We start from the raw sequence: 22,090 nt of genomic DNA, 5'->3' as shown, positions 1-22,090 counted from the left end.
CTGTGCCATGTGGAGCGGTGTGTCATTTAACCCTCCTGCTGACTTATGGGTCAAAAATGACATCATTTAACCCATGTGTGCTGTTGGGTCATTTCCATGCACTGTGGGCTGACTTTAAGGCTTAATTTGGCTCTGTTTCAGCAAATGTGATGATTTTAAATCTTGTCTTGACGCATATTTTGGGAAAATGCTTTGTAATTGATAAACTCATCAACACACTCAGATTGACTCCCCTTTGGTGATGTTCGGGGCTGTTTTTGCCCCATTGACTTGCATTGTAATCACATGTATTTGATTGACAGAGCCATATGATCGTGCATTCTTGAGTGCTGCTGGTTTTTAATGATGTGAAGAGGAATCATTTGTCATTTGCACTGTTAATCTTAGTTTTCTTTAGCCATTGAGCGCTTGCTTATTACTGGATTGGTGGTTCATCAGCTTCTGTTATAGCTTTTGTTTTACATATTCATCAAAAATAAAATGTAATGGTTGTGCTGGATGTGACCCTGGGTCACAAAATAACCAGTAGTAAGGGCCAATTCTGATTTATAAGCTGCGTACGTAAGATTTGCATTGATGTATGGTCTGCTATATTTGGCTGAGATGCTACTATTTGGAAATCTGGAATCTAAGGATGGGGCTTTATTCATTTCCCTTCGGCTTAGTCTTTTATTTATCTAGGGTCGCCACCGTGGAATGAACCGCCAACTATTCCAGCATATGTTTTACACAAAGGATGCCCTTCCAGCCGCAACTCTGTATACTTTCATATACATTTCAATCTCTTTTTCTAGCCCTGTGAAGAGAGCTTTGCTTTTTGTCTGGATGCTTTTAGAAAGGTGGCACATTGGCTCAGTGGTTAGCACTGTGGCCTCAGCTGTGTAAAACATATGCTGGAATAGTTGGCGGTTCATTCCGCTGTGGTGGCCCCTGATGAATAAGGGACTGAGCCAAAGTGGATTCAATTTGAGGATTCAAAAAAATCTTCATATTGAGAAAAACGTGTTTATAGTTGTGCAAGTTGATATCTTAGCAGTGCATATTACTAATAAAAGATAATGTTTAGGAAATTTACTAAATCTCTTCATGGAACATGGTCTTTACCAAATATTTAATTGATTTTAGTCATTTAAAAAGTTCTAGGGCTTGCTCATATAATTGGCTTTTCCTACAAATACACTACAGGTCAAAAGTTTTGTGGTCATGTTTTTTTTCATGTTTTTATTTAAAGAAAATCATGGCATTTATTAAATGTAAAAAAAAAAAAAGTTAAATTGTTAAAGATTTAATAAAATTTTAAAATACTGCTTTCTTAATGTATGCAGTTTCAAATGAGATTATACCTCCAGTCATATTGGGTTAATTAGTTTTTCATTAATAATAATAATAATAATAATAACAATAGTAATAATTAATATTAGAGTGATTTCTGAAGGATTATGTGACTGAAGACTTGAGTAATGAAGCTAAAAATGCATCTTTAAAATCCCTGCAATAAATTATTAAATTAAATTATAAACTTCTTTTGAACAGTAATTTACTCTGTTTCTGATTAAATAAATGATGCGGTGGCGCAGTGGGTAGCACGTTTGCCACACAGCAAGAAGGTCTCTGGTTTGAGCCTCGGCTAAGTCAGTTGGCTTTTCTGTGTGGAGTTTGCATGTTCTCTCCGTGGGTTTCCTCCAGGTGCTCTGGTGTCCCCCACAAGTCCAAACACACGTGGTACAGGTAAATTGGGTAAGCTAAAATTGACCATAGTGTATGAATGTTTCCTAGTGATGGGTTGCGGCTGGAAGGGCATCTGCAGTGTAAAACATGTGCTGGATAAGTTGTCGGGTCATTCCGCTGTGGAGACCCCAGATTTATAAAGGGACTATGCTAAAAAGAGAATAAATGAATGAATGAATGAATAAATGCAGCCTTTACATTAAAAACTCCAACTGAGCCCCAACTTTTGACCGGTAGTGTACCTGTGCAACGTAAGACACAGTATATATATGCTCTTTACCTCAACCTCATCACACAATGATTTAATTTATAACCAGTGTAGTTCTAACAGTTAACGAAGTGAGCGGAAAACATCCTCACGCTCACAGCGTTTACAGTCAGTAGTGATGTGCTTTGTGTCAACAGTGTTTTCTATATGGACTGTTTTTAATCATAACAGGGTTTAAAGCCAGCGTCAGTGCAAATGTAACCCAGCTCGCATTATTCCTGTGTTTAAAGGAACTCTTATAGAGGTCTGGGCTAAAACAAAGCTAGATTTAGGCTGTCGGTGATAATCGAATGGATGAATCGCTCAGAACTAGACTGGGATGAATGTGTGCACGTGTCAAGTCTGTCTAATCTGTGTGTTTTTAATAATTAATAGTCATCAAGTAAAGTATTTGTCTTTATAACACGTGGAAAACATTGCAAGTTTGTTGTAGGTCATTTTAAACTTTGCATTGAATTTTTGCATGTTGTTTTCTGTTTTCTAAAACAAATCTATAATCTAGAATAAATATATCCCTATAAATCTATAATATTGGCAGATGCAAGGAATTTGATGGCTATTAGAAAGTGCGGCTGTAGTTTTAGATTGCCTTTATCGTCTTTCTCACAGTCTTTCAGAAATCTTAAGACTTTTCTGGATCTTTTCCAAGTTTATTTCCAAGTTTTGCTCTATTCACAATAATTATTATGACCTGATGATTAAATCAAAAAAAGGTAAGGATTCGCACTTTTTAAATAATAGCATTAATAAGATTGACGCACCAAACCAAAGAAGTTCCTAAAAAAAAAAAAAAAAAAACGCTAGCATGCAGGTCAAACTTCAGTAACTCTACACTAATGATTAAATCCAACATGTGTTAAGGTTTAGTGTGTATGTATAGGGATTCAGTTGTTGTGTATTTAGGAAATTTGCTCTAGTTGTCATTAGGATGGAAAATATTCATAGACCTGGCAACCCTGAACATTTAAAACTCATCATTTATTCTTTCTCAGGTCCACATTTGAGTTTCTATGTTGTGTAAAGGTGCTGAAAATCAAATCTATAATAAATATTATCTATATAAATCTATAATATTGTATTGTATTGCTCTATTTCACAATACTTATTATGACCTGCTGATTAAACCAGACATAAGTTATGTATAGGGTATTTAGGAAATGTGCTTTAGTTGTCATTAGGATGGAAAATGTTCATAGACCTGGCAACCCTGAACAAAAATAAAGGCACAGTTCACTTAAAACTCATTATTTATTCTTTCTCAGGTCCACACTTGAGTTAATATGTTGTGGTTAGGTGCTGAAAAACAAATCTATAGGCTTTAATAAATATTATATATAAATCTATAATATTGGCAGATGCAAGGAATTTGTTGGCTATTAGAAAGTGCGGCTGTAGTTTCAGATTGTCTTTATCGTCTTTCTCTCAGTCTTTCAGAAATCTAAGACTTTTCTGGATCTTTTCCAAGTTTATCTCCAAGTTTTGCTCTATTCACAATAATTATTATGCTCTGATGATTAAATCCGACATTTATTAAGATTTAGTGTGTATGTGTAGGAATTCAGTTGTTGTGTATTTAGGAAATGTGCTTTAGTTGTCATTAGGATGGAAAATGTTCATGGACCTGGCAACCCTGAACACAATTGAAGGCACAGTTCACCCAGAAATGAATATTTACTCATCATTTACTCTTTCTCAAGTCCACAATCGAGTTTCTTTCTACTATTGAATGCATAAGTAAATATTTTAAAGAGGGCGGCATGGTGGCTTAGTGGTTAGCACTGTCAAGAAGGTTGCTGGGTCAGCTTGTGTTTCCATGTGGAGTTTGCATGTTCTCCCCGTGTTGGCGTGGGTTTCGTCCGGGTGCTCTGGTTTCCCCCACAGTCTAAACACATGCGCTATTGGGGAACTGATGAACTACATTGGCCTTAGTGTATGAGTGTGTGTGAGTGAATGGGTGTGTATGTGTGTTTCCCAGTACTGGGTTGCAGCTGGAAGGGCATCCGCTGTGTAAAACATATGCTGGAATAGCTGGCGGTTCATTCTGCTTTGCAACCCTAATCAGGGACTAAGCTGAAGGAGAATGAATGAACTAATAATATTTTAAAAGATGCTGGAAAGCATTGACCTCTATAATAGGAAAAACAAATACTAGGAAAGTCAATGGAGTCATGTTTCCAACATTTTTCAAAATATCTTCTTTTGTGTTTAACCGAGGAAAGAAACTCATGACGGTTTGGTAAAAGTGAAGTGAGAGTAAATGATGTCAGAGTTTCTGTTATTCGGGTGCACTGTCCCTTTAAGCAGTAGCTGTGTGCTTGACGCTGTGGAAAGCAGAAGTGTAAATCAGACTACATGCAGACGTGTTTTTACTGCGTTTGTTTGAGTTGCCTGACGTGGCTCTGGGAGCTGTTGTATTTGGCTGAAGCTCTGGAGTCTAGGCTTTTAACTCTTCTGCAGCTGAGTTACAGTACTAATTTGTGACCCAGTGTGCAGAATACACCTCTAGAACTTCCCGTTTCTGAGGTCATGTGATGCACTGTCATTAAACCTCATTCAACTGCTCTCAACAAACGCTCATTGATGATGGTGATGATGATGATGATGATGATGATGATGATGATGATGGTGATGATGATGATAGTGATGATAATGATGGTGATGATGATGATGGTGATGATGTTCTCTCTTGTGCACTGCACTTTTTGTCCTATATTCTCAGTGTTTTCAGTGGTGTGCAGATCCTCATGCGTCTGTATTTCAGCGTAGGCAGCAGCTCAGGTTGGCTGGTGATGGTGTCAGTGAGTGTATAACCTTTTTTTTGATTCAGTAGGTGAGTGTAATGATGTCAGAACACTCAGCTAATTACTAAATGCTCCTCTTTAATCCCAGTTGTTCCAAATCTCATTAGCTGTAATTCTGGATTAACCGGCGAGTAATCCACAAGACCATTAGAAAGAGCAGTTGCAGGAGCCGTGCCTGATTAATCAAAGGAAGGATCTCTCCCACATGGAAAATAGTGTACTATAGTAAAGTTACAGTACATGCTGCGGTGTTTTGGAACCATACTGTAGTAAAGTACTTGAATTAATCTATTGTGATGATTCTATGGTTGCTATGGTAACCCAAGAAATATAGTAATCGCTCTGTTGTGGTGATTCTGTAGTTGCTATGGTAACACAACAACTATAGTAATCGATCTGTTGTGGGGTTCTACTGTTGCCATGGTAACAACAAATAAAGTTATCAATCTGTTGTGGTGATTGTACGGTTGCTATGGTAACGACAACTATGGTAATCAAACTGTCGTGGTTCTACTGTTGCCATGGTAACAAAAAATATAGTTGTCAATCTGTTGTAGTGATTCTATGGTTGCTATGGTAACACAACAACTATAGTAATCAAGCTGTTGTGGGGTTCTACGGTTGCTATGGTAACACAACAACTATGGTAATCTATCTGTTGTGGTTCTACTGTGTCTATGGTAACACAACATAGTAATCGATCTGTTGTGGTGATTGTATGGTTGCTATGGTAACAACAACTATGGTAATTGATCTGTTGTGGAGATTCTATGGTTGCTATGGTAACACAACAACTATACTAATCAATCTGTTGTGGTGATTCTACAGTTGCTATGGTAACACAACTATAGTAGTCTATCTGTTGTAGTTATACTGTTGCTATGGTAACACAACAACTATAGTAATCAATCTGTTGTGGTGATTGTATGGTTGCTATGGTAACAAAACATCTATAGTAATCGATCTGTTTTGGTGACTGTATGGTTGCTATGGTAACACAACATCTTCAGTAATCGATCTGTTGTGGTGTATACTACAGTACAGTTGATCACTATAGTTAATACTAGAGTATGCTGGAGAATTCATGAACAGTGTTGTAGATGCTATAACATGTATAGAGTATAACACACTTCACTACAGTGCTGTTCAATAGCAGTACTATAGTATTTTTGCTTTGCCTTTGGTTTGTACCTGCTGCCTTCACACTGACCTCTTGACAGTGGTTTAGTTCACAGTGTGGAGCATTAAATATTGATGCAGGATCTCGACCTGCTGCTTAATTGAGAGTCTGAGGGTGTGAAACGCTGTAAAGCGACACGAGACTCAATCTCACACACGCTCTGATCAAACGTCTGCATGCCGTGTGTGTGTGTGTGTGTGTGTGTGTGTGTGTGTGTGCTGTGAGACCTGATGAACCACAGGGAAGAGAGCACGCTCAAACCAGCAGGTGATAATAGTGCTGTGTGATGATTTGGAGGAAATCTAGAATTTTCTGTTTGTTTAGCCATTTAACTTAGTGAAGACAAGCTTCTGCTCAATATTAAATACAAGCAGTACATGCTTCAACTCTATTCATTACACAGCTCTCTGCAATACTTGATTCTGATTGCTCAGTCAAGACATTTCAAGACCCTTTACTTAATATTCTAATGATTTCTGGCAGATTCATACCAAGCATTTTGTCTATTTCAGAGAATAAGCCCATGCAACTGCAAATTTCTCACACAGATTAGTTTTTTAGTGTTTTTTTACTGTAGAAGAATGCACAGCAACTATAATGCTCCTTAGGAAACGCGTGCATATTTATTCTATTAATAAACTGGTTCAAATGAAGCTCTTAGCAGCACATTTCTCTAAATCTAAAAAGATGTTTACAGGAGGAAACAAATTGTCTTCATAGAACATGATCTTTACTTAATGTTCTAATTATTTAGAGCATAAAAAAACGACAATTTGACTCAGCAATTATAAAGCCTATCATTTTTTGTTGGCTGTTACAGCAAATATGCCACTTGAGATTTCAATGTAAGCTAATAAAGACGGGTTGGTTCGTTTTTTACTGTGGAAGATTGCACAACTCAAATGTTCTTTAGCAAATGCATGCAGTAAAGTTGCTCAAATTAAGCTCTTAGCAATGCATATTAATAGCATATACTGAAATAGTATGCATAACAACACTTGTCTTTAGGAAATGCATGCATAGTGTTTCTATCAATAAATCTGTTTAAATTAAGCTCTTAGCAGTGCATATCACTAATAAACAATTGCTTTTTGGTGTATTTACAGTAGAATATTTACAAAATGTCTTCATGGAACATTATATTTACCTCACATTCTAGTGATCTTTGACATATAACAATATAATTTTGACTCTTACAATGTATTGTTGGCTAACCCAGCAAATATGCCCATGCAATTTGACATTTATGCATAAACTAGTACAGATTAGTTGTGTTTAGTGTGCTCAAATGTTTTTAGGAGATGCATGCATATTTTTTTCTCTCAATAAAGTGGTGTATAATTGATTATTTTGAGTATATTTTATTGGCTATTCCAGAAAAAATACCCATGCAACTTGACATGTTTTGTACAGATTAGTGGCATTTAGTGTGCTTCTTTCATACTCTGAATGAATGAATGCATGCTGCTCTAATGTTCTTTAGGCTTCAACAATTAATTGCAACAAGAAAATGTGATGCTGTCATTAGGCGTGCATGTCTGGTGTGTGTGTGTGTGTGTGTGTGAGCTCTTCGGGTCAGCGGGAACAGGATTATCTGCTTGTGTCCTGTGCCCTCGCTGTCCTTCAGTAGAATTAGGCCAGTCGTGCTGCGTCTCCGAGCGTTCTTCAGGAGACATGCACAATCAGTGTGTGTTCTGGAGGAGTGTGTTTTAGACTCCAGCGTGTGTGTGTGTGTTCTTCAATGCATCCACTAAAGACCTCAGAGGACTGTCTGCTGGGTTATTAATATTAGTTTACATGGACATGCGATGCTCTGGAGACTCACTCAGCGTGACGCTGGACTTCTTCAGGGCTCTGTGACTTTCTTCATCTGATTTATTCTGTATTTTTGTGGACGATGTCGACTGAAGCAGCGTTTCCGCTCAGCGGGGCGCAGATAGCAGTGTGTCGTCTGGTCCATCACGGCCCCAGACCACACGCAACACTGAGACCCATAAACCAGGAGCTAGGGATGTATGTCCAGAAGACGCGCTCCAAACCCAAATGCAGGTACTGCAGGAGTGTTGTCCTGTGCTAGTCAACAGGGAGGAAGAAAATATCCAGAAATGAGCTGTTTTCTCAAATTTGTGATTCGTTTTTGTTATTATTTATTGCTTATTTCTGCTTTTGAATTGCCTTATGGCATGTTGATCTTTCTTTTAGCAATGTTTAACCTTGAAAAGTGTGTATAAAGTGACATTTGTGAACACTTTTGATAGTGTGCAGTGCTATATTGTGTGTGTTGGTGTTGTATATTACGATACAGTAACTGCAGCACGTGTTCAGTTATTTTACAGACTCATTGATATCATTTATTGTGCATTATATTATTATTTTAAGCTGCTAAAATGTCACTAAAAGGCACTTTGTTAAACTGTAGAGCTGAATTTACAGCATCAGAAGTGGACCGAGCGGAAATTAACATCCCATAATGCAATTCACAACCACAAAACACACTAACATACGCAAACTGTTCATTAATAGATATGTTTTACAGCGCAGTATAAAAAAAAAAAAAGCTTTCCAATGCTCTACCACAGTGTTTCTCAACCACGTGCCTAGAGGAGCACCAGCACTGCATGCTTTGGATGTCTCCTTTGTCTGTCACACCCATCACAGGTCTTTCAGTCTCTGCTAATGAACTGATCTGAATCCGGTGTGTTCGGTTAAGGAGACCTGGAAAATGTGCTGAGCTGGTGCTCCTCCAGGAACGTGGTTGAGAAACACTGCATTACCAAACACAAATGCAGGCACTGCAGGATTTTGATGCTTTATTTTTGCATGATATTTCATTTTAGTACAAACGTTAGGCACCTGAGTAAAAGTTGTGCCTATTTTATTCTGAAACAGAATGCATAACTAAAGCTTTCTTTAGGAAATGCATGCATATTGTTTTTATCTATAAAGTTGTTCGAATGAAGCTCTTAGCAGTGCATATTAATATCAAAAATAGATTTTTTTATGTTTACAGATGGAAACTTACAAAGTGTTTTGATAGGACATGATCTTTAGTTGATATTCTGCTGATTTTGGCTCAAAAATCAATCATTTTGACTCAGAGTGTATTATATTGGTTATTCCTGCAAATATACAAACTGAGATTTCAACATAAGCTAAAAAAGAGACATTAGTTTCATACATTGTGCTTATTTTATACTGAAATAGTGTGCATAACTAAACTTTTCTTTATGAAATGCATGCATAGTGTTTCTATCAAAATTAGTTGTTCGAATTAAGCTCTTAGCAATGCATATTAATAATCAAACTCACTTTATTAAATCGAGTTATAATGATTAATAAATCAGATTTTTATAAATGCATAACTCAAATATTCTTTAACAAATGCATGTACTAAAGTTGCTCAGATGAAGGTATTAAATCGAGTTATAATGACTAATATAATTCAGTTGTGCTACAGATTTTTATAAATGCATAACTCAAATGTTCTCATAAATGTTTAAGGTACTGATATATACTTTTAAGGTACTAATATGGACCCTTTAAGTACAAATGTGTTGCTTTTGAAAAGGTTCCAGCTCAGTGACCGCTCGTGTACCTTTAATTCTGAGAGTGTAATATATATATATATAAGTGACATGTTGTGTCTGCCGGTTCGTTTACTTGCGGGAGTTCCACAGGCATTTTCCCAAACATGAATTCTGACCAATCGAAAAGCAGTTTAGTTTGTGTATTTAAAGCATTTTATGTGCTTTTTATGAATGCAGAACTTTCTTTAGGAAATGCATGCATATTTTAATCTGTATAGTTGCTCAAATTCATCTCTTAGTAATGCATATTAATAATCAAAGATTGATTTTGTTGTGTTTTACTTGATATTCTGCTGATTTTGGCTCAAAAATCAATAATTTTGACTCAGAGTGTATTCTATTGGTTATTCCTGCAAATATGCAACCTGAGATTTCAACATAAGCTAAAAAAAGAGACATTAATTGCATACATTGTGCTTATTTTATACTGAAATAGTGTGCATAACTAAACTTTTCTTTATGAAATGCATGCATAGTGTTTCTATCAAAATTAGTTGTTCGAATTAAGCTCTTAGCAATGCATATTAATAATCAAACTCACTTTAATAAATTGAGTTATAATGATTAATAAAATTCAGTTGTAGTTCAGATTTTTTTGAAGGCATAACTTAAATGTTTTTTAACAGATGCATCCAGTAAAGTTGCTCAGACGAAGGTCTTAGCAGTGCATATTAATAATCAGAGATTGATTTTGTGATATTTACAGTAGAACTCTTACAACATGTTTTCATAGGACATGATCTTTACTTAACATTCTGCTGATTTTTGGCTTAAGAATTGATCATTTTAACTCTTAGAATGTATTATATTGGTTATATGCAGCTTGATATTTTAATAAAAGCTAAAAAGACGGATTAGTTGCACATATTGTGCTTATTTTATACTGAAACAGAATGCATAACTAAACTTTTCTTTAGGAAATGCATGCATATTGTTTTTATCTATAAAGTTCTTAAGCAATGCATATCACTAATTAAAACACTTTTAATAAATCAAGTTATAATGACTAATATAATTCAGTTGTGCTACAGATTTTTATAAATGCATAACTCAATTGTTCTCATAAATGTTTAAGGTACTAATATATACTTTTGAGGTACCAATATGGACCCTTTAAGTACAAATGTGTAGCTTTTGAAAAGGTTCCAGCTCAGTGACAGCTCCTTTATACCTTTATTTCTGAGAGTGTAATATATATATATAAAGTGACATGTTGTGTCTGCCGGTTTGTTTACTTGCGGGAGTTCCACTGGCATTTTCCCGAACGTGAATTCTGACCAATCGAAAAGCAGTTAAGGAAATACATGAACAACTTCTGGCCAATGAGTGATGTGGGTTTTGCATTTTGCATTTTGGTTCTTTTCAACTGGTTCGGACCACAGCAGTCAGTGTGGTGTGAAATGGACCTTAAGACAGCTACAAATGTAGGGGTAACACTTTACAATAAGGTTCATTAGTTAATACATTTACTAACATGAACTAACTATGAACAACACATGTACAGCATTTATTAATCATAACTAAACATTTACTAATGCATTATTAACATCCAACTCCATGCTTGTTAACATTAATGCAGCATGAGTTAACATGAACTAACAATGAACTACTGTATTTTCATTAACTAACATGAACAAATACAGTAGATGCATGGTTCATTGTTTGTTCATGTTATTAAATGCGTTAATTAACATTAACTAATGAACCTTATTGTAAAGTGTGACCAATGTAGGTCTATTGTTGCCCTTGGTCCGGACCAAATAAACCGATCCACAGATGTGAAAGCACCGTTATATTCCCACCTGCCCAAACGAACTGCATTAAGAGGGAAAACGAGCTCTACTGCGATTCGAGCAGAACTAAATAAGGCAGGTGTGAAAGCAGCCTAAGTTACTAACATGAACAAATAAGGAGCAATACATTTATTCCAGGGTTTATTCATGTTAACGTTGGTTAATGTAAATACAGTTGTTGATGTTACCTCAAGGTGCATTAAAGAGCACCTATTAAGCATAACTCACTTTTATACAGAGTCTAAACGCAGCAGTGTGTGAATATAACCAGCTTTTAATTGTGGAGATGTGTTAGTTTTACGTTTTTACAATCAGACTTGATGAATGAAACACTTTGATTGACATTCTGCCTTTGTACGTGTCATCAGAGGGGGAAAGCCCCGCCCACTAGTGCCCATCTCTCCATCTCATTAGCATCTCCAGCAGCCCTGAGTGAGAAGCAGCCGTCTGTCCATTAGCCATTAGAGTGTTTGAGCTGCTGAAGATAATGTCAGCATAGACTAAGAGGATTATAGATGTGGAGTTTAAGATGAAGCTCAGTTTAAATCACTGAACTCAGTGTTTACCGACTCATCTAATCAAAGCATCACAGAAGGATTTGCCAAATGGTAGAGACACCTAAAAACCCCGACACTAGCAACCACAAAGCAACACACTATTCCCAATACAAGCACCACTTGTATATCATTACAGAAGCATGCCTAAATGTTGTGGGGTATTTCTGTGGTCTTACTCAGTCAGACTGACCCAGAGAGAAACCAAGCAGAGGTGGATGAAGGAGCCAGAATGTTTTCCAGACCGCAGAGCTGAAGAAATCTCTCGAGCGCAGCGGCCAAGCTAAAAAACTCCAGACATTTGTAGAGGAGAAACTGAAGCAGGAGCGGCCTGTCAGATGTAATGCGTTTCAGACCACAGAGACTGAAATATGTTTTACTTTTGACCGTAATGTGAAAGCCAGACTGATTAAAATGAAGCTGAGTATCACATTAGGACAATAGAAGCTCTGCTAGAATGATCCTCTGTCTCGTTCCTGGACCAAGACATTCCTGAAACTCGCATCGTTTCTCTTGGAAGCACATTGGTGTTCATTTGCAGCCTTTGTGAATAACCTGGTGTTATTATAGCGTTATATTTAGAGATATTTAGTCTTATAAATATGAGCTTAAACCTATATAAAGTCACCGCCTACTGAATCACACATTCAGCTTTAATTATAATCAAGTCTAATTTTCATCGTACAACAATTACTAACAGAATCAAATGTTCCCCATCACATTTTAGCATTCTGCATGCTTTTACATTAGTGATGGGCTTAGTTTTGCAGTGGTCAGTTTAATAGTGTTTGCACTTTTACTTAAAGCCCATTTAAAGCGTGTTGGTGTTTTTGGTATATATGATTCTATCAGGGGTGGATTTAGTGAATTGTGGGCCCTAAGCAATTCCAGCCTTGGGCCCAAAAGATCCTGAAATGCACCTTTTCTATTTTAATGTATTTTTAAGTGGTTTATTTTTTAGTTTTGTTCCTTATATCACTCCTTTTCTATTTTATCTTAATGCAAAATAATTATAATAATAACATTTAAAGCATCTTGGCACACATTTTAATTAATTTGTTTTCTTAAAATGAATTCACAACTAAACAATTATATATTACTTATTTTGTTTTTCGTTTCAATAAATAAACCAATAAACAAACTAATAAATAAATAAATTAATTAATAAATAAACCAATTAATAAATAAACCAATAATTAAATAAATCAACCAATAAATAAATAGACCAACAAATAAATAAACAAAACAATGAATAAATAAACCAATAAATAAACAATAAAAAATAAATCAATAAAAATACATTAGTAAATAAATAAATAAACCAATATATAAATAAACAAGTAAACCAATAAATAAACCAATAAACAAATAAACCAATAAATAAATAAACTATTAAACAAATAAACCAGTAAATAAATAAATAAACCAATAAATAAATACATTAAGAAATCAATCAATAATAATCAAACCAATAAATAAACAAATAACTAACTAAATAAATAAATAAATAAACCAATAAATAAATAAATAAACAAACCAATGAATAAATAAACTAATAAGTAAACAATAAAAAATAAACCAATTAAAATACATTAATAAATAAATAAATAAACAAACCAATATATAAATAAACAAGTAAACCAATAAATAAACCAACAAATCAATAAATCAATAAACAAATAAACCAATAAATAAATAAACCAGTAAATAAACCAATAAATAAATAAACCAATAAATAAATAAATAAATAAATAAATAGATAGGATAGATAAACCAATAAACAAATAAATCAATAAATAATTAAATAAATAAATAAACCAATAAGTAAATAAATAAAATAAATAAATAAATAAACCAATAAATGATTACATAAATAAATAGATAAACCATTAAACAAATAAATAAATAAATAATTAAATAAACCAATAAATAAATAAACCAATAAGTAAATAAACCAATTAAAAAAAAAATAAATAAATAAATAAATAAAACATTAAACAAATAAATGAATAAATAATTAAATAAACTAAATAAATGAATAAATAAATAAACCAAAAACTAAATAATCAAACCAATAAATAAATAAATAAACTAATAAATAAATACATTAAGAAATAAATAAACCAATAAATTTTTTTTATTTATAATCAAAAGTTTCTAAGTCACTCAATAAAAAATTATAAAAGAAATATTTAGTTTTTACTATCTTTACTAAATCTTTACCCAGTTTGACTGCTGGACTTCTCCATGATTGATGTTGAATGGGGGACACATTTGCGCAGATGTAAAAACCATTAAACATGTATTTTTATAGACTCTCATCATACAAAATATGACAGAAAATGATGTTATGTATAATTTACAGGTATAATTTATACTTCTATGTATTTATTTGGGGGCCCTCAGATTTCCTGGGGCCCTAAGCGACCGCTTATCTTGCTTATTGGTTAAACCCGCCCCTGGATTCTCTCATGATCCGCTGGGGTTATTTGCATTGTATTGGATTGATTTATACAAAAAGGCGACAACACTAAAGCTCTAAAATACTGATGTATTAAATAAAAATGGCTAACACAAAGTTAGTACCAAAACTACACGTATACAAGCATTTTAGACTACTATTAAGAGCATTATTTCTTACTGAAGTGTGCTATTATCTGTGGTGTTTTCAGGATGGAGGCGTCGTGTCTGGAGCTGGCGCTGGAGGGCGAGAGGCTGTGTAAAGCGGGCGATTTTAAAGGCGGTACGGCGTTCTTCGAAGCCGCTGTTCAGGTGGGAACAGAAGATCTCAAGACCCTCAGTGCCATTTACAGCCAGCTGGGAAACGCATACTTTTACCTGAAGGAGTATGGTAAAGCCATGGAGTACCACAGACATGACCTGACACTCGCACGGTGAGAAAGATGATATTATTATGTATATTAGACACATACATACATATGCAAATACATATACAGTGAGTGACCGTTCCAAATGACCACTGCTGCCATATGTGACGCTGCCACAGGACAAAGAGTTTATTTAAATGTATTTAGGTGTAACAGCAGTTTGCGACAATGCCATCAGGGGGCACAAAGAGGTTACCCTGCTACCTGTAAACGAACATGAAATAACAACAATGAAAAAGCTTTATAATTCCTACATAAATCATTTAAAAATTTGTTATCATTGTAAACATTGTAAACAAGTGCAATGAGGAGTTATTTTGGAAATTAAAATTAAGGGAGTAGAAGACAACTAAAATGAAAGTACAAACATGCATACATAAAAATAAATAAGTAAACAAAAAAATAAACAAACAAATAAATAAATAAACAAACAAAAAGTAAATAAATAAACCAATAAATAAATAAACAAATAAACCAATAAATAAAAAGACCAATAAACACATAAATAAACCAATAAATAAATAAATAAATAAATAAACAAATAAACAAACAAACAAACAAATAAACAAACCAAAAGTAAATAAATAAACCAATAAATAAATAAACAAACAAACAAATAAACCAATAAATAAATAGACCAATAAACACATAAATAAACCAATAAATAAATAAACAAACAAACAAACAAACAAACAAACAAACAAATAAACAAACCAAAAGTAAATAAACAAACCAATAAATAAATAAACAAATAAACAAACAAATAAATAAACAAACCAAAAGTAAATAAATAAACCAATAAATAAATAAATAAATAAACCAATAAATAAATAGACCAATAAACAAATAAATAAACCAATAAATAAATAAAAATAAACTAATAAATAAATAAATAAATAAACCAATAAATAAATAGACCAATAAACAAATAAATAAACCAATAAATAAATAAATAAATAAACAAACAAACAAACAAATAAATAAACAAACCAAAAGTAAATAAATAAACCAATAAATAAACAAATAAATAATCCAATAAATAAATAAATAAACAAACAAACAAATAAACAAACAAATAAAAAAACCAAAAGTAAACAAAATAAACCAATAAATAAATAAACAAATAAATAAACAAATAAACCAATAAATAAATAGACCAATAAACAAATAAATAAACCAATAAATAAATAAATAAATAAACCAATAAATAAATAAATAAATAAACCAATAAATAAATAAACAAACCAATAAAAAATAAAAAAATAAACCAATAAATAAACCAATAAATAAATTTATAAATCAATCAATAAATTAAGCAGTGTATATATATATATATATATATATATATATATATATATATATATATATATATATATATATATATATATAATTTATTGGTATTTAACAATACCATACATAGTAGTATATAATACAGAATAAGAAACATAACAGACTGTCCTAGTTTTTTTATTTTTCCACTATCCCCTCAAAGTAAAATACAATTAATTAAGTTTAATTAAAATTAAATTAATTAATTTTTAATTAAAAACAAACCTGTCCTCTGAAAAATTGAGCAAGTTTACCAATAAAAGAGTATGTTTTTATGCATTTCAACTGAATCAAACCAAATAATGACAACAATATTTTTGCAGACGATTATATAACTTCCCTAATATTTGCAAAAAATATCAATATCACAGGAGGGCGAGTATATTTTATCATCTCCATCTGTAAGCAGTGATGCAGGGGTATTCCCGGTGTGGTTAACGGCTGTTTGTGGTGTAAATGCAGGACGATCGGGGACCGTGTTGGAGAAGGGAAGGCCAGCGGGAATCTGGGAAACACGCTGAAGGTTTTGGGCCAATATGATGAAGCTGCGGTCTGCTGTCAGAGACACCTGGATATTTCTCAAGAGCAGGGAGACAAGGTGAGAAGAACACTGCTTATCCATGGAGAAATACTGGAGGAGGAGGAGGACAGACAGTACAGCTCTGCTTCAGTGTCACCTCCGTCACGATTAGTCTTTAATTCATTTATTTCCTGAGCATAATAGAATAAAGGCCGAGTGTGTGCTGATGACGATCTTCTCTTAATTTGCTGACATCTTTTGTAGTTGCACGTGTTTTCTTTAATGCAATTAATATAATTCAATTTAATTTCTTCAATCGATAAATGCATTATAAATATATAAATGAAATCTCCTGGATTAATCGCTGTAAAACGGTGTGTATTGTTGTGTGCAGGTGGGTGAAGCGCGGGCTCTGTATAACATAGGGAACGTGTTTCATGCTAAAGGCAAGCAGCAGCTGTGGGGCGTCTGTCAGGAGCGTGGAGATCTGCCTCCAGACGTCAGAGAAACACTGCAGAGAGCCACGGCCTTCTACGAGTGAGTTCAGAAAAGAAACACACACTAAAACACACACACACACACACACACACACACACACACTGCAGAGAGCCACAGCATTCTGTGAGTGAGTTCAGAAAAGAAACACACACTAAAACACACACACACACACACACACACACACACACACACTGCAGAGAGCCACAGCATTCTGTGAGTGAGTAAAGATCTTAAAGTCAATGTGAACCGGAAGTTGCAGAGACCTTTATTTCAGTGTGTTGATGCACTTGCAACTGAAACTACACTCACCGGCCACTTTATTAGGTACACCTGTCCAGCTGCTTGTTAACGCAAATGTCTAATCAGCCAATCACATGGCAGCAGCTCACTGCATTTAGGCATGCAGACACGGTCAAGACGATCTGCTGCAGTTCAAAGCGAGCATCAGAATGGGGAAGAAAGGGGATTTAAGAGACTCTGAACGTGGCATGGTTGTTGCTGCCAGACGGGCTGCTCTGAGTATTTCAGAAACTGCTGATCTACTGGGATTTTCACGCACAACCATCTCTAGGGTTTTGCATGGCTTATTTGCAATTCTTTTGTTTGCAAATTTAATTTGTATTTCTCAAAAATTAATTTTCACTTTGCGATTTTTAAAGATTTGCATTTATTTATTTATTTATTTATTTATACTCAACATTTACAGAAAACACAAAGCTGTATAACACAATATAGTTCTCACCCTTGCCGTAAACATTTCTTTAGCCTGAACTTGTTACATAAAATGTTGCATTTTTAAAAAATACATTAAAAAAGATCTCTCCAGTAAACAGCAATCGGAAAATATTGAATTAAAAGGTTAAAAATTCAGAGGAGGGCTAATATATCTGTGTTCATCTGGACAAATTGCAGAGAAACTAAATATCACAGTGTTTTTCCCCAGTATCCTGCAACCCCACTGAGAGCTGCTCTGCACACTCCAGAGACTCATTATAAACACACACACACACACACACACACACACACTTAGCACATCCAGAAGGTTAAACACTCATAAATGAGAGCAGAGGTGTCAGACAGAGGCCTGAAACACTCATTAAACTCTCCCTCGTGTGCCTTGAACAGTAGGAGAACGGAAAGATTTGCAAATCACATAGGGGTACGTTAAAGACTTCGTTCATTCATTTTCTTTCGGCTTATTCCCTTTGTTTATCAACTAATCCAGCATATGTTTTACGCAGTGGATGCATTTCTAGCTGCAACCCAGTACTGGGAAACACCCATACACATTTATACACTATGACCGTTTTGTTAATTAAATTGACCTATAGCGCATGTGTTTGGACTGTGTGAATGTTATGTTTTTTTTTTAAGACTTTGTTGTGTGTGTGTGTGTGTGTGTGTGTGTGTGTGTGTGTGTGTGTGTGTGTGTGTGTGTGTGTGTGTGTATGTGTATGTATGTGTTCAGGATGAATCTGTCTCTGGTGAAGGATTTGGGGGATCGGGCCGCTCAGGGAAGAGCTTTCGGGAACCTGGGTAACACTCATTACCTGCTGGGCAACTTTGTGGAGGCCATCAAGTTCCACCGAGAGGTAAAACACTGACCACCCTGCTGAAAGAAACAGCTCAAACCAGCTTGGGCTGGTTTTAGCTGGTCGACCATTCTGGTTTTAGAGGGGTTTTGGCCATTCCCAGGCTGGTTTCCAGCCATTTCTAGCCTGGACTTAGCTGGTCAGGCTGAGAGATGACCAGCTAAAACCAGCCTAGCCAGGCTGGGAGTCCAGCCAAACCCAGATATGTCCACCTTAAACCAGGCTGGTCTAGCTGGTTTTAGCTGGATTTAGCTGGTTATTTTCTAGCCTGACCAGCTAAGACCAGACTAGAAACCAGGCTGGAAATGACCAAAACCCCTCTAAAACCAGGCTGGTCGACCAGCTTAAAACCAGCCAAGCAGCCTAGGCTGGTTTAAGCTGGATTTTTCAGCATAGCACAGACTCATTCCTTAATTACATTTTACATTTCAAGCATTTTCCATTGACTTTCCTTAAGCTGGAATGATATGTAGCCTATAATTTATAGTAAACTTAGTCCATTGTTAATGTAAAATAATGTGTGATCGGGAACTTTTGATTCTGTTGCGTGTTGGACGTGAAATAGATTAGAACTACAAACGCGGGAGTAAAAGTGTAAACAAACTACAAACATGGCGGACGCGCGAGACCAACCGTCAAGTAGCGAGGCTTCGGTAAAGTTGTTTGAATGACTGTTAATTAATGTGTAGCCCTCTGGAAAACAATTAAATCGCGCTTTCCGTGTTCTAGTTTGTCTGTAACAACAACGTGAACTTCTATAAAGACGTGTTTAATCATTATAACTGCTGAATTGTGCACTGAGGAGATTTCTCTGCTTGAAAGACTCGCGAATAGCAGATTAATACACAGCTAAATCTTCAATATAGTGGGTAACGTTTGCTAAATATTAATGAAACGTGGATAATGGGTAGAGAATTTTGACAGGAATGTAACTAACATAGCGGTCCGTCAATAAGGACGTTTGTATAAGGGATACAGCTGCAGGCGTAAATAACGAGGATTATTTCTATTATATTTTTTAATTACCCATTAATTGTATTTTATTAACGTCTACCCCCACACCAACCCTAAATCTAAGCATTACAGAAATGTAAAAACAGTGAATATACCGAATATTGTAAATTTCATTTATTAAATTACCCATGAAATTGCATTTATGTGTACCTTTGGCTGTAAATCCAACAATAAGGGTAATGTAAAAAACTGTATACCAAAATGTATTCATGTTATTAATTAAATTAACCATTTAATTGTATTTGATTAACGTCTAGCCCCAACCCAACCCTCGCAGTAATGTAAAAGTAAGTTATGCTACATTGATGTGAGCATCCGCAGCTGTATCCCCTGTAGACCTCCCTTTGTTACACATTCAAAAGGATGTCATTTTTCTTTACTTCTATAATGTAGTATAAGTGTACGAATTGGGATGCAGCATCAATCTCTGCTTGTTGTTTTCAGCGTCTTGCCATTGCGAAGGAGTTTGGCGATAAAGCAGCAGAGCGAAGGGCTTACAGTAACCTGGGAAATGCTCTGATATTCCTGGGCCAGTTCAGCGCCGCCACTGAATACTACAGGTAAATTACACTGCGACAGCGCCATCTGCAGGACTACATAAACAGACGCACTCAGGCTTCTGGACACCTCCTTTTGTTTTTAGACTTCAGGTTTTTACTGTTTTCTTCGTTTACATGACAAGGTAATATAAACACATATTAATACAAGACTTTGAGGACGACACATACACTTAATACACTTCATTGAACAGGAACACAAAGACATATAGACCTATATACTATATAACTGCAGGTTAACTATGTTTATATACAGTAAATTTAACTGCTTAAAACTATTAGTTACTAGTTAATGAGTTAAAGTTATGTAACTAATACGCTTAATTTCTGATTTTGATTGTAATACAATAATGTACGCTTTTTGTAAAGCTGTTTTAAAACAATAATTGTTGTGAAAAGCGCTTTACAAATAAACTTGAATTGAATTGAAAAAGTAGGCTTATTACATCTAATACCAGAACATATTCTCTGGTCATATTGAACAAAAATTTCCACCAGAACTTTGATGCAGACACATAATGGGTTTTTAAATACTGAAATTACAAATAATACAAAACGTAGATGAATAAGACACCTTATTACAAACACCTTATTACTGCATTATAGATCTTCAGGGAAGAGAGAGAGGGCGCAAACGAGAAAAAGTTTTGCAAAACTGCACTAAAAACACAACAAACAATATTAATAGAATAAAATAAATTATATATTTATATGTGTGTGATAAAGTGCTGCATCAAGATTGTATTTTTCAATGTATTTAAACAATATTTCAGCTTGGAGAGACACTGTAAGTGCATTTGTATGTGAGAGACACATGCCCTGTGTGTTTTTGTTGTAGACATTGTACAGTAAAGAAGAAAATATTTATTAAAAATGTATTAATTGTTAGGCATATTTAGACCGTAGTTGTTCTAAATAACATATTCTGCTTCCAGGAAATTAAGGAAAAAATGTCATAATTATGCTAAAAATCCAGCTTTACATCAAATGTACACTCACTGGCCACTTTATTAGGTACACCTTACTAGTGCCGGGTTGGACCCACTTTTGCCTTCAGAACTGCTTTAATCCTTCATGTCAGAGATTCAACAAGCTACTGGAAATATTCCTCAGAGATTTTGCACCATATTGTCATGATAGCATCACACAGTTGCTGCAGATTTGTCGGCTGCACGTCCATGATGCCAATCTCCCCACATCCCAAAGCTGCTCTATTGGATTGAGCTCTGGTGACTGTGGAGGCCATTTGAGTACAGTGAACTCATCGTCATGTTCAGCAGTCTGAGATGATTGAGCTTTATGACATGCTGCGTTATCCTGCTGGAAGTAGCCATCAGAAGATGGAGACACTGTGCTCATAAAGGGATGGACATGGTCAGCAGCAATACTCAGGTAGGCTGTGGCGTTGATGCTGGCAGCAACAACCATGCCACGTTCAAAGTCTCTTAAATACCCTTTCTTCCCCATTCTGATGCTCGCTTTGAACTGCAGTAGATCGTCTTGACCATGCCTAAATGCAGTGAGCTGCTGCCATGTGATTGGCTGATTAGACATTTGTGTTAACAAGCAGTTGGACGTGTACCTAATAAAGTGGCCGGTAGAAAAATTAGGTAAATTTGCTGAAATAAATGCAGCTGTAGTGAGCAGAAGTGTGTGTGTGTGTGTGTGTGTGTTCAGGAAAACTCTGCAGCTCTCTCGGCAGCTGAAGGACCAGGTGATGGAGGCACAGGCGTGTTACAGTCTGGGAAACACACACACACTTCTGCAGGAGTACGAGCGCG

General features: G+C 35.0%; 1 protein-coding gene across 1 annotated transcript in view; it reads left to right on the top strand.

The window, feature by feature from the left end:
* gpsm1b (G protein signaling modulator 1b) overlaps window positions 1-22,090 on the top strand; it is a gene marked incomplete at its 3' end in the record, with an annotated part of 35,679 nt that overhangs the window by 811 nt on the left and 12,778 nt on the right. Inside the window, 6 exon segments of the mRNA NM_001007778.1 lie at window positions 14,584-14,805; window positions 16,591-16,726; window positions 17,043-17,185; window positions 18,615-18,738; window positions 20,197-20,312; window positions 21,987-22,090. The exon segment at window positions 21,987-22,090 is cut by the window's right edge and continues 52 nt beyond it. Coding sequence (NP_001007779.1) covers window positions 14,584-14,805; window positions 16,591-16,726; window positions 17,043-17,185; window positions 18,615-18,738; window positions 20,197-20,312; window positions 21,987-22,090 — 845 coding nt within the window.

The sequence above is a fragment of the Danio rerio genome, chromosome 5 (assembly GCF_049306965.1).
Source record: "Danio rerio strain Tuebingen ecotype United States chromosome 5, GRCz12tu, whole genome shotgun sequence".
In the NCBI taxonomy this organism is placed as follows: domain Eukaryota; kingdom Metazoa; phylum Chordata; class Actinopteri; order Cypriniformes; family Danionidae; genus Danio; species Danio rerio.
The sequence above is the reverse complement of the archived record's forward strand: the minus strand, read 5'-3'. Positions and strand labels throughout refer to the sequence as shown.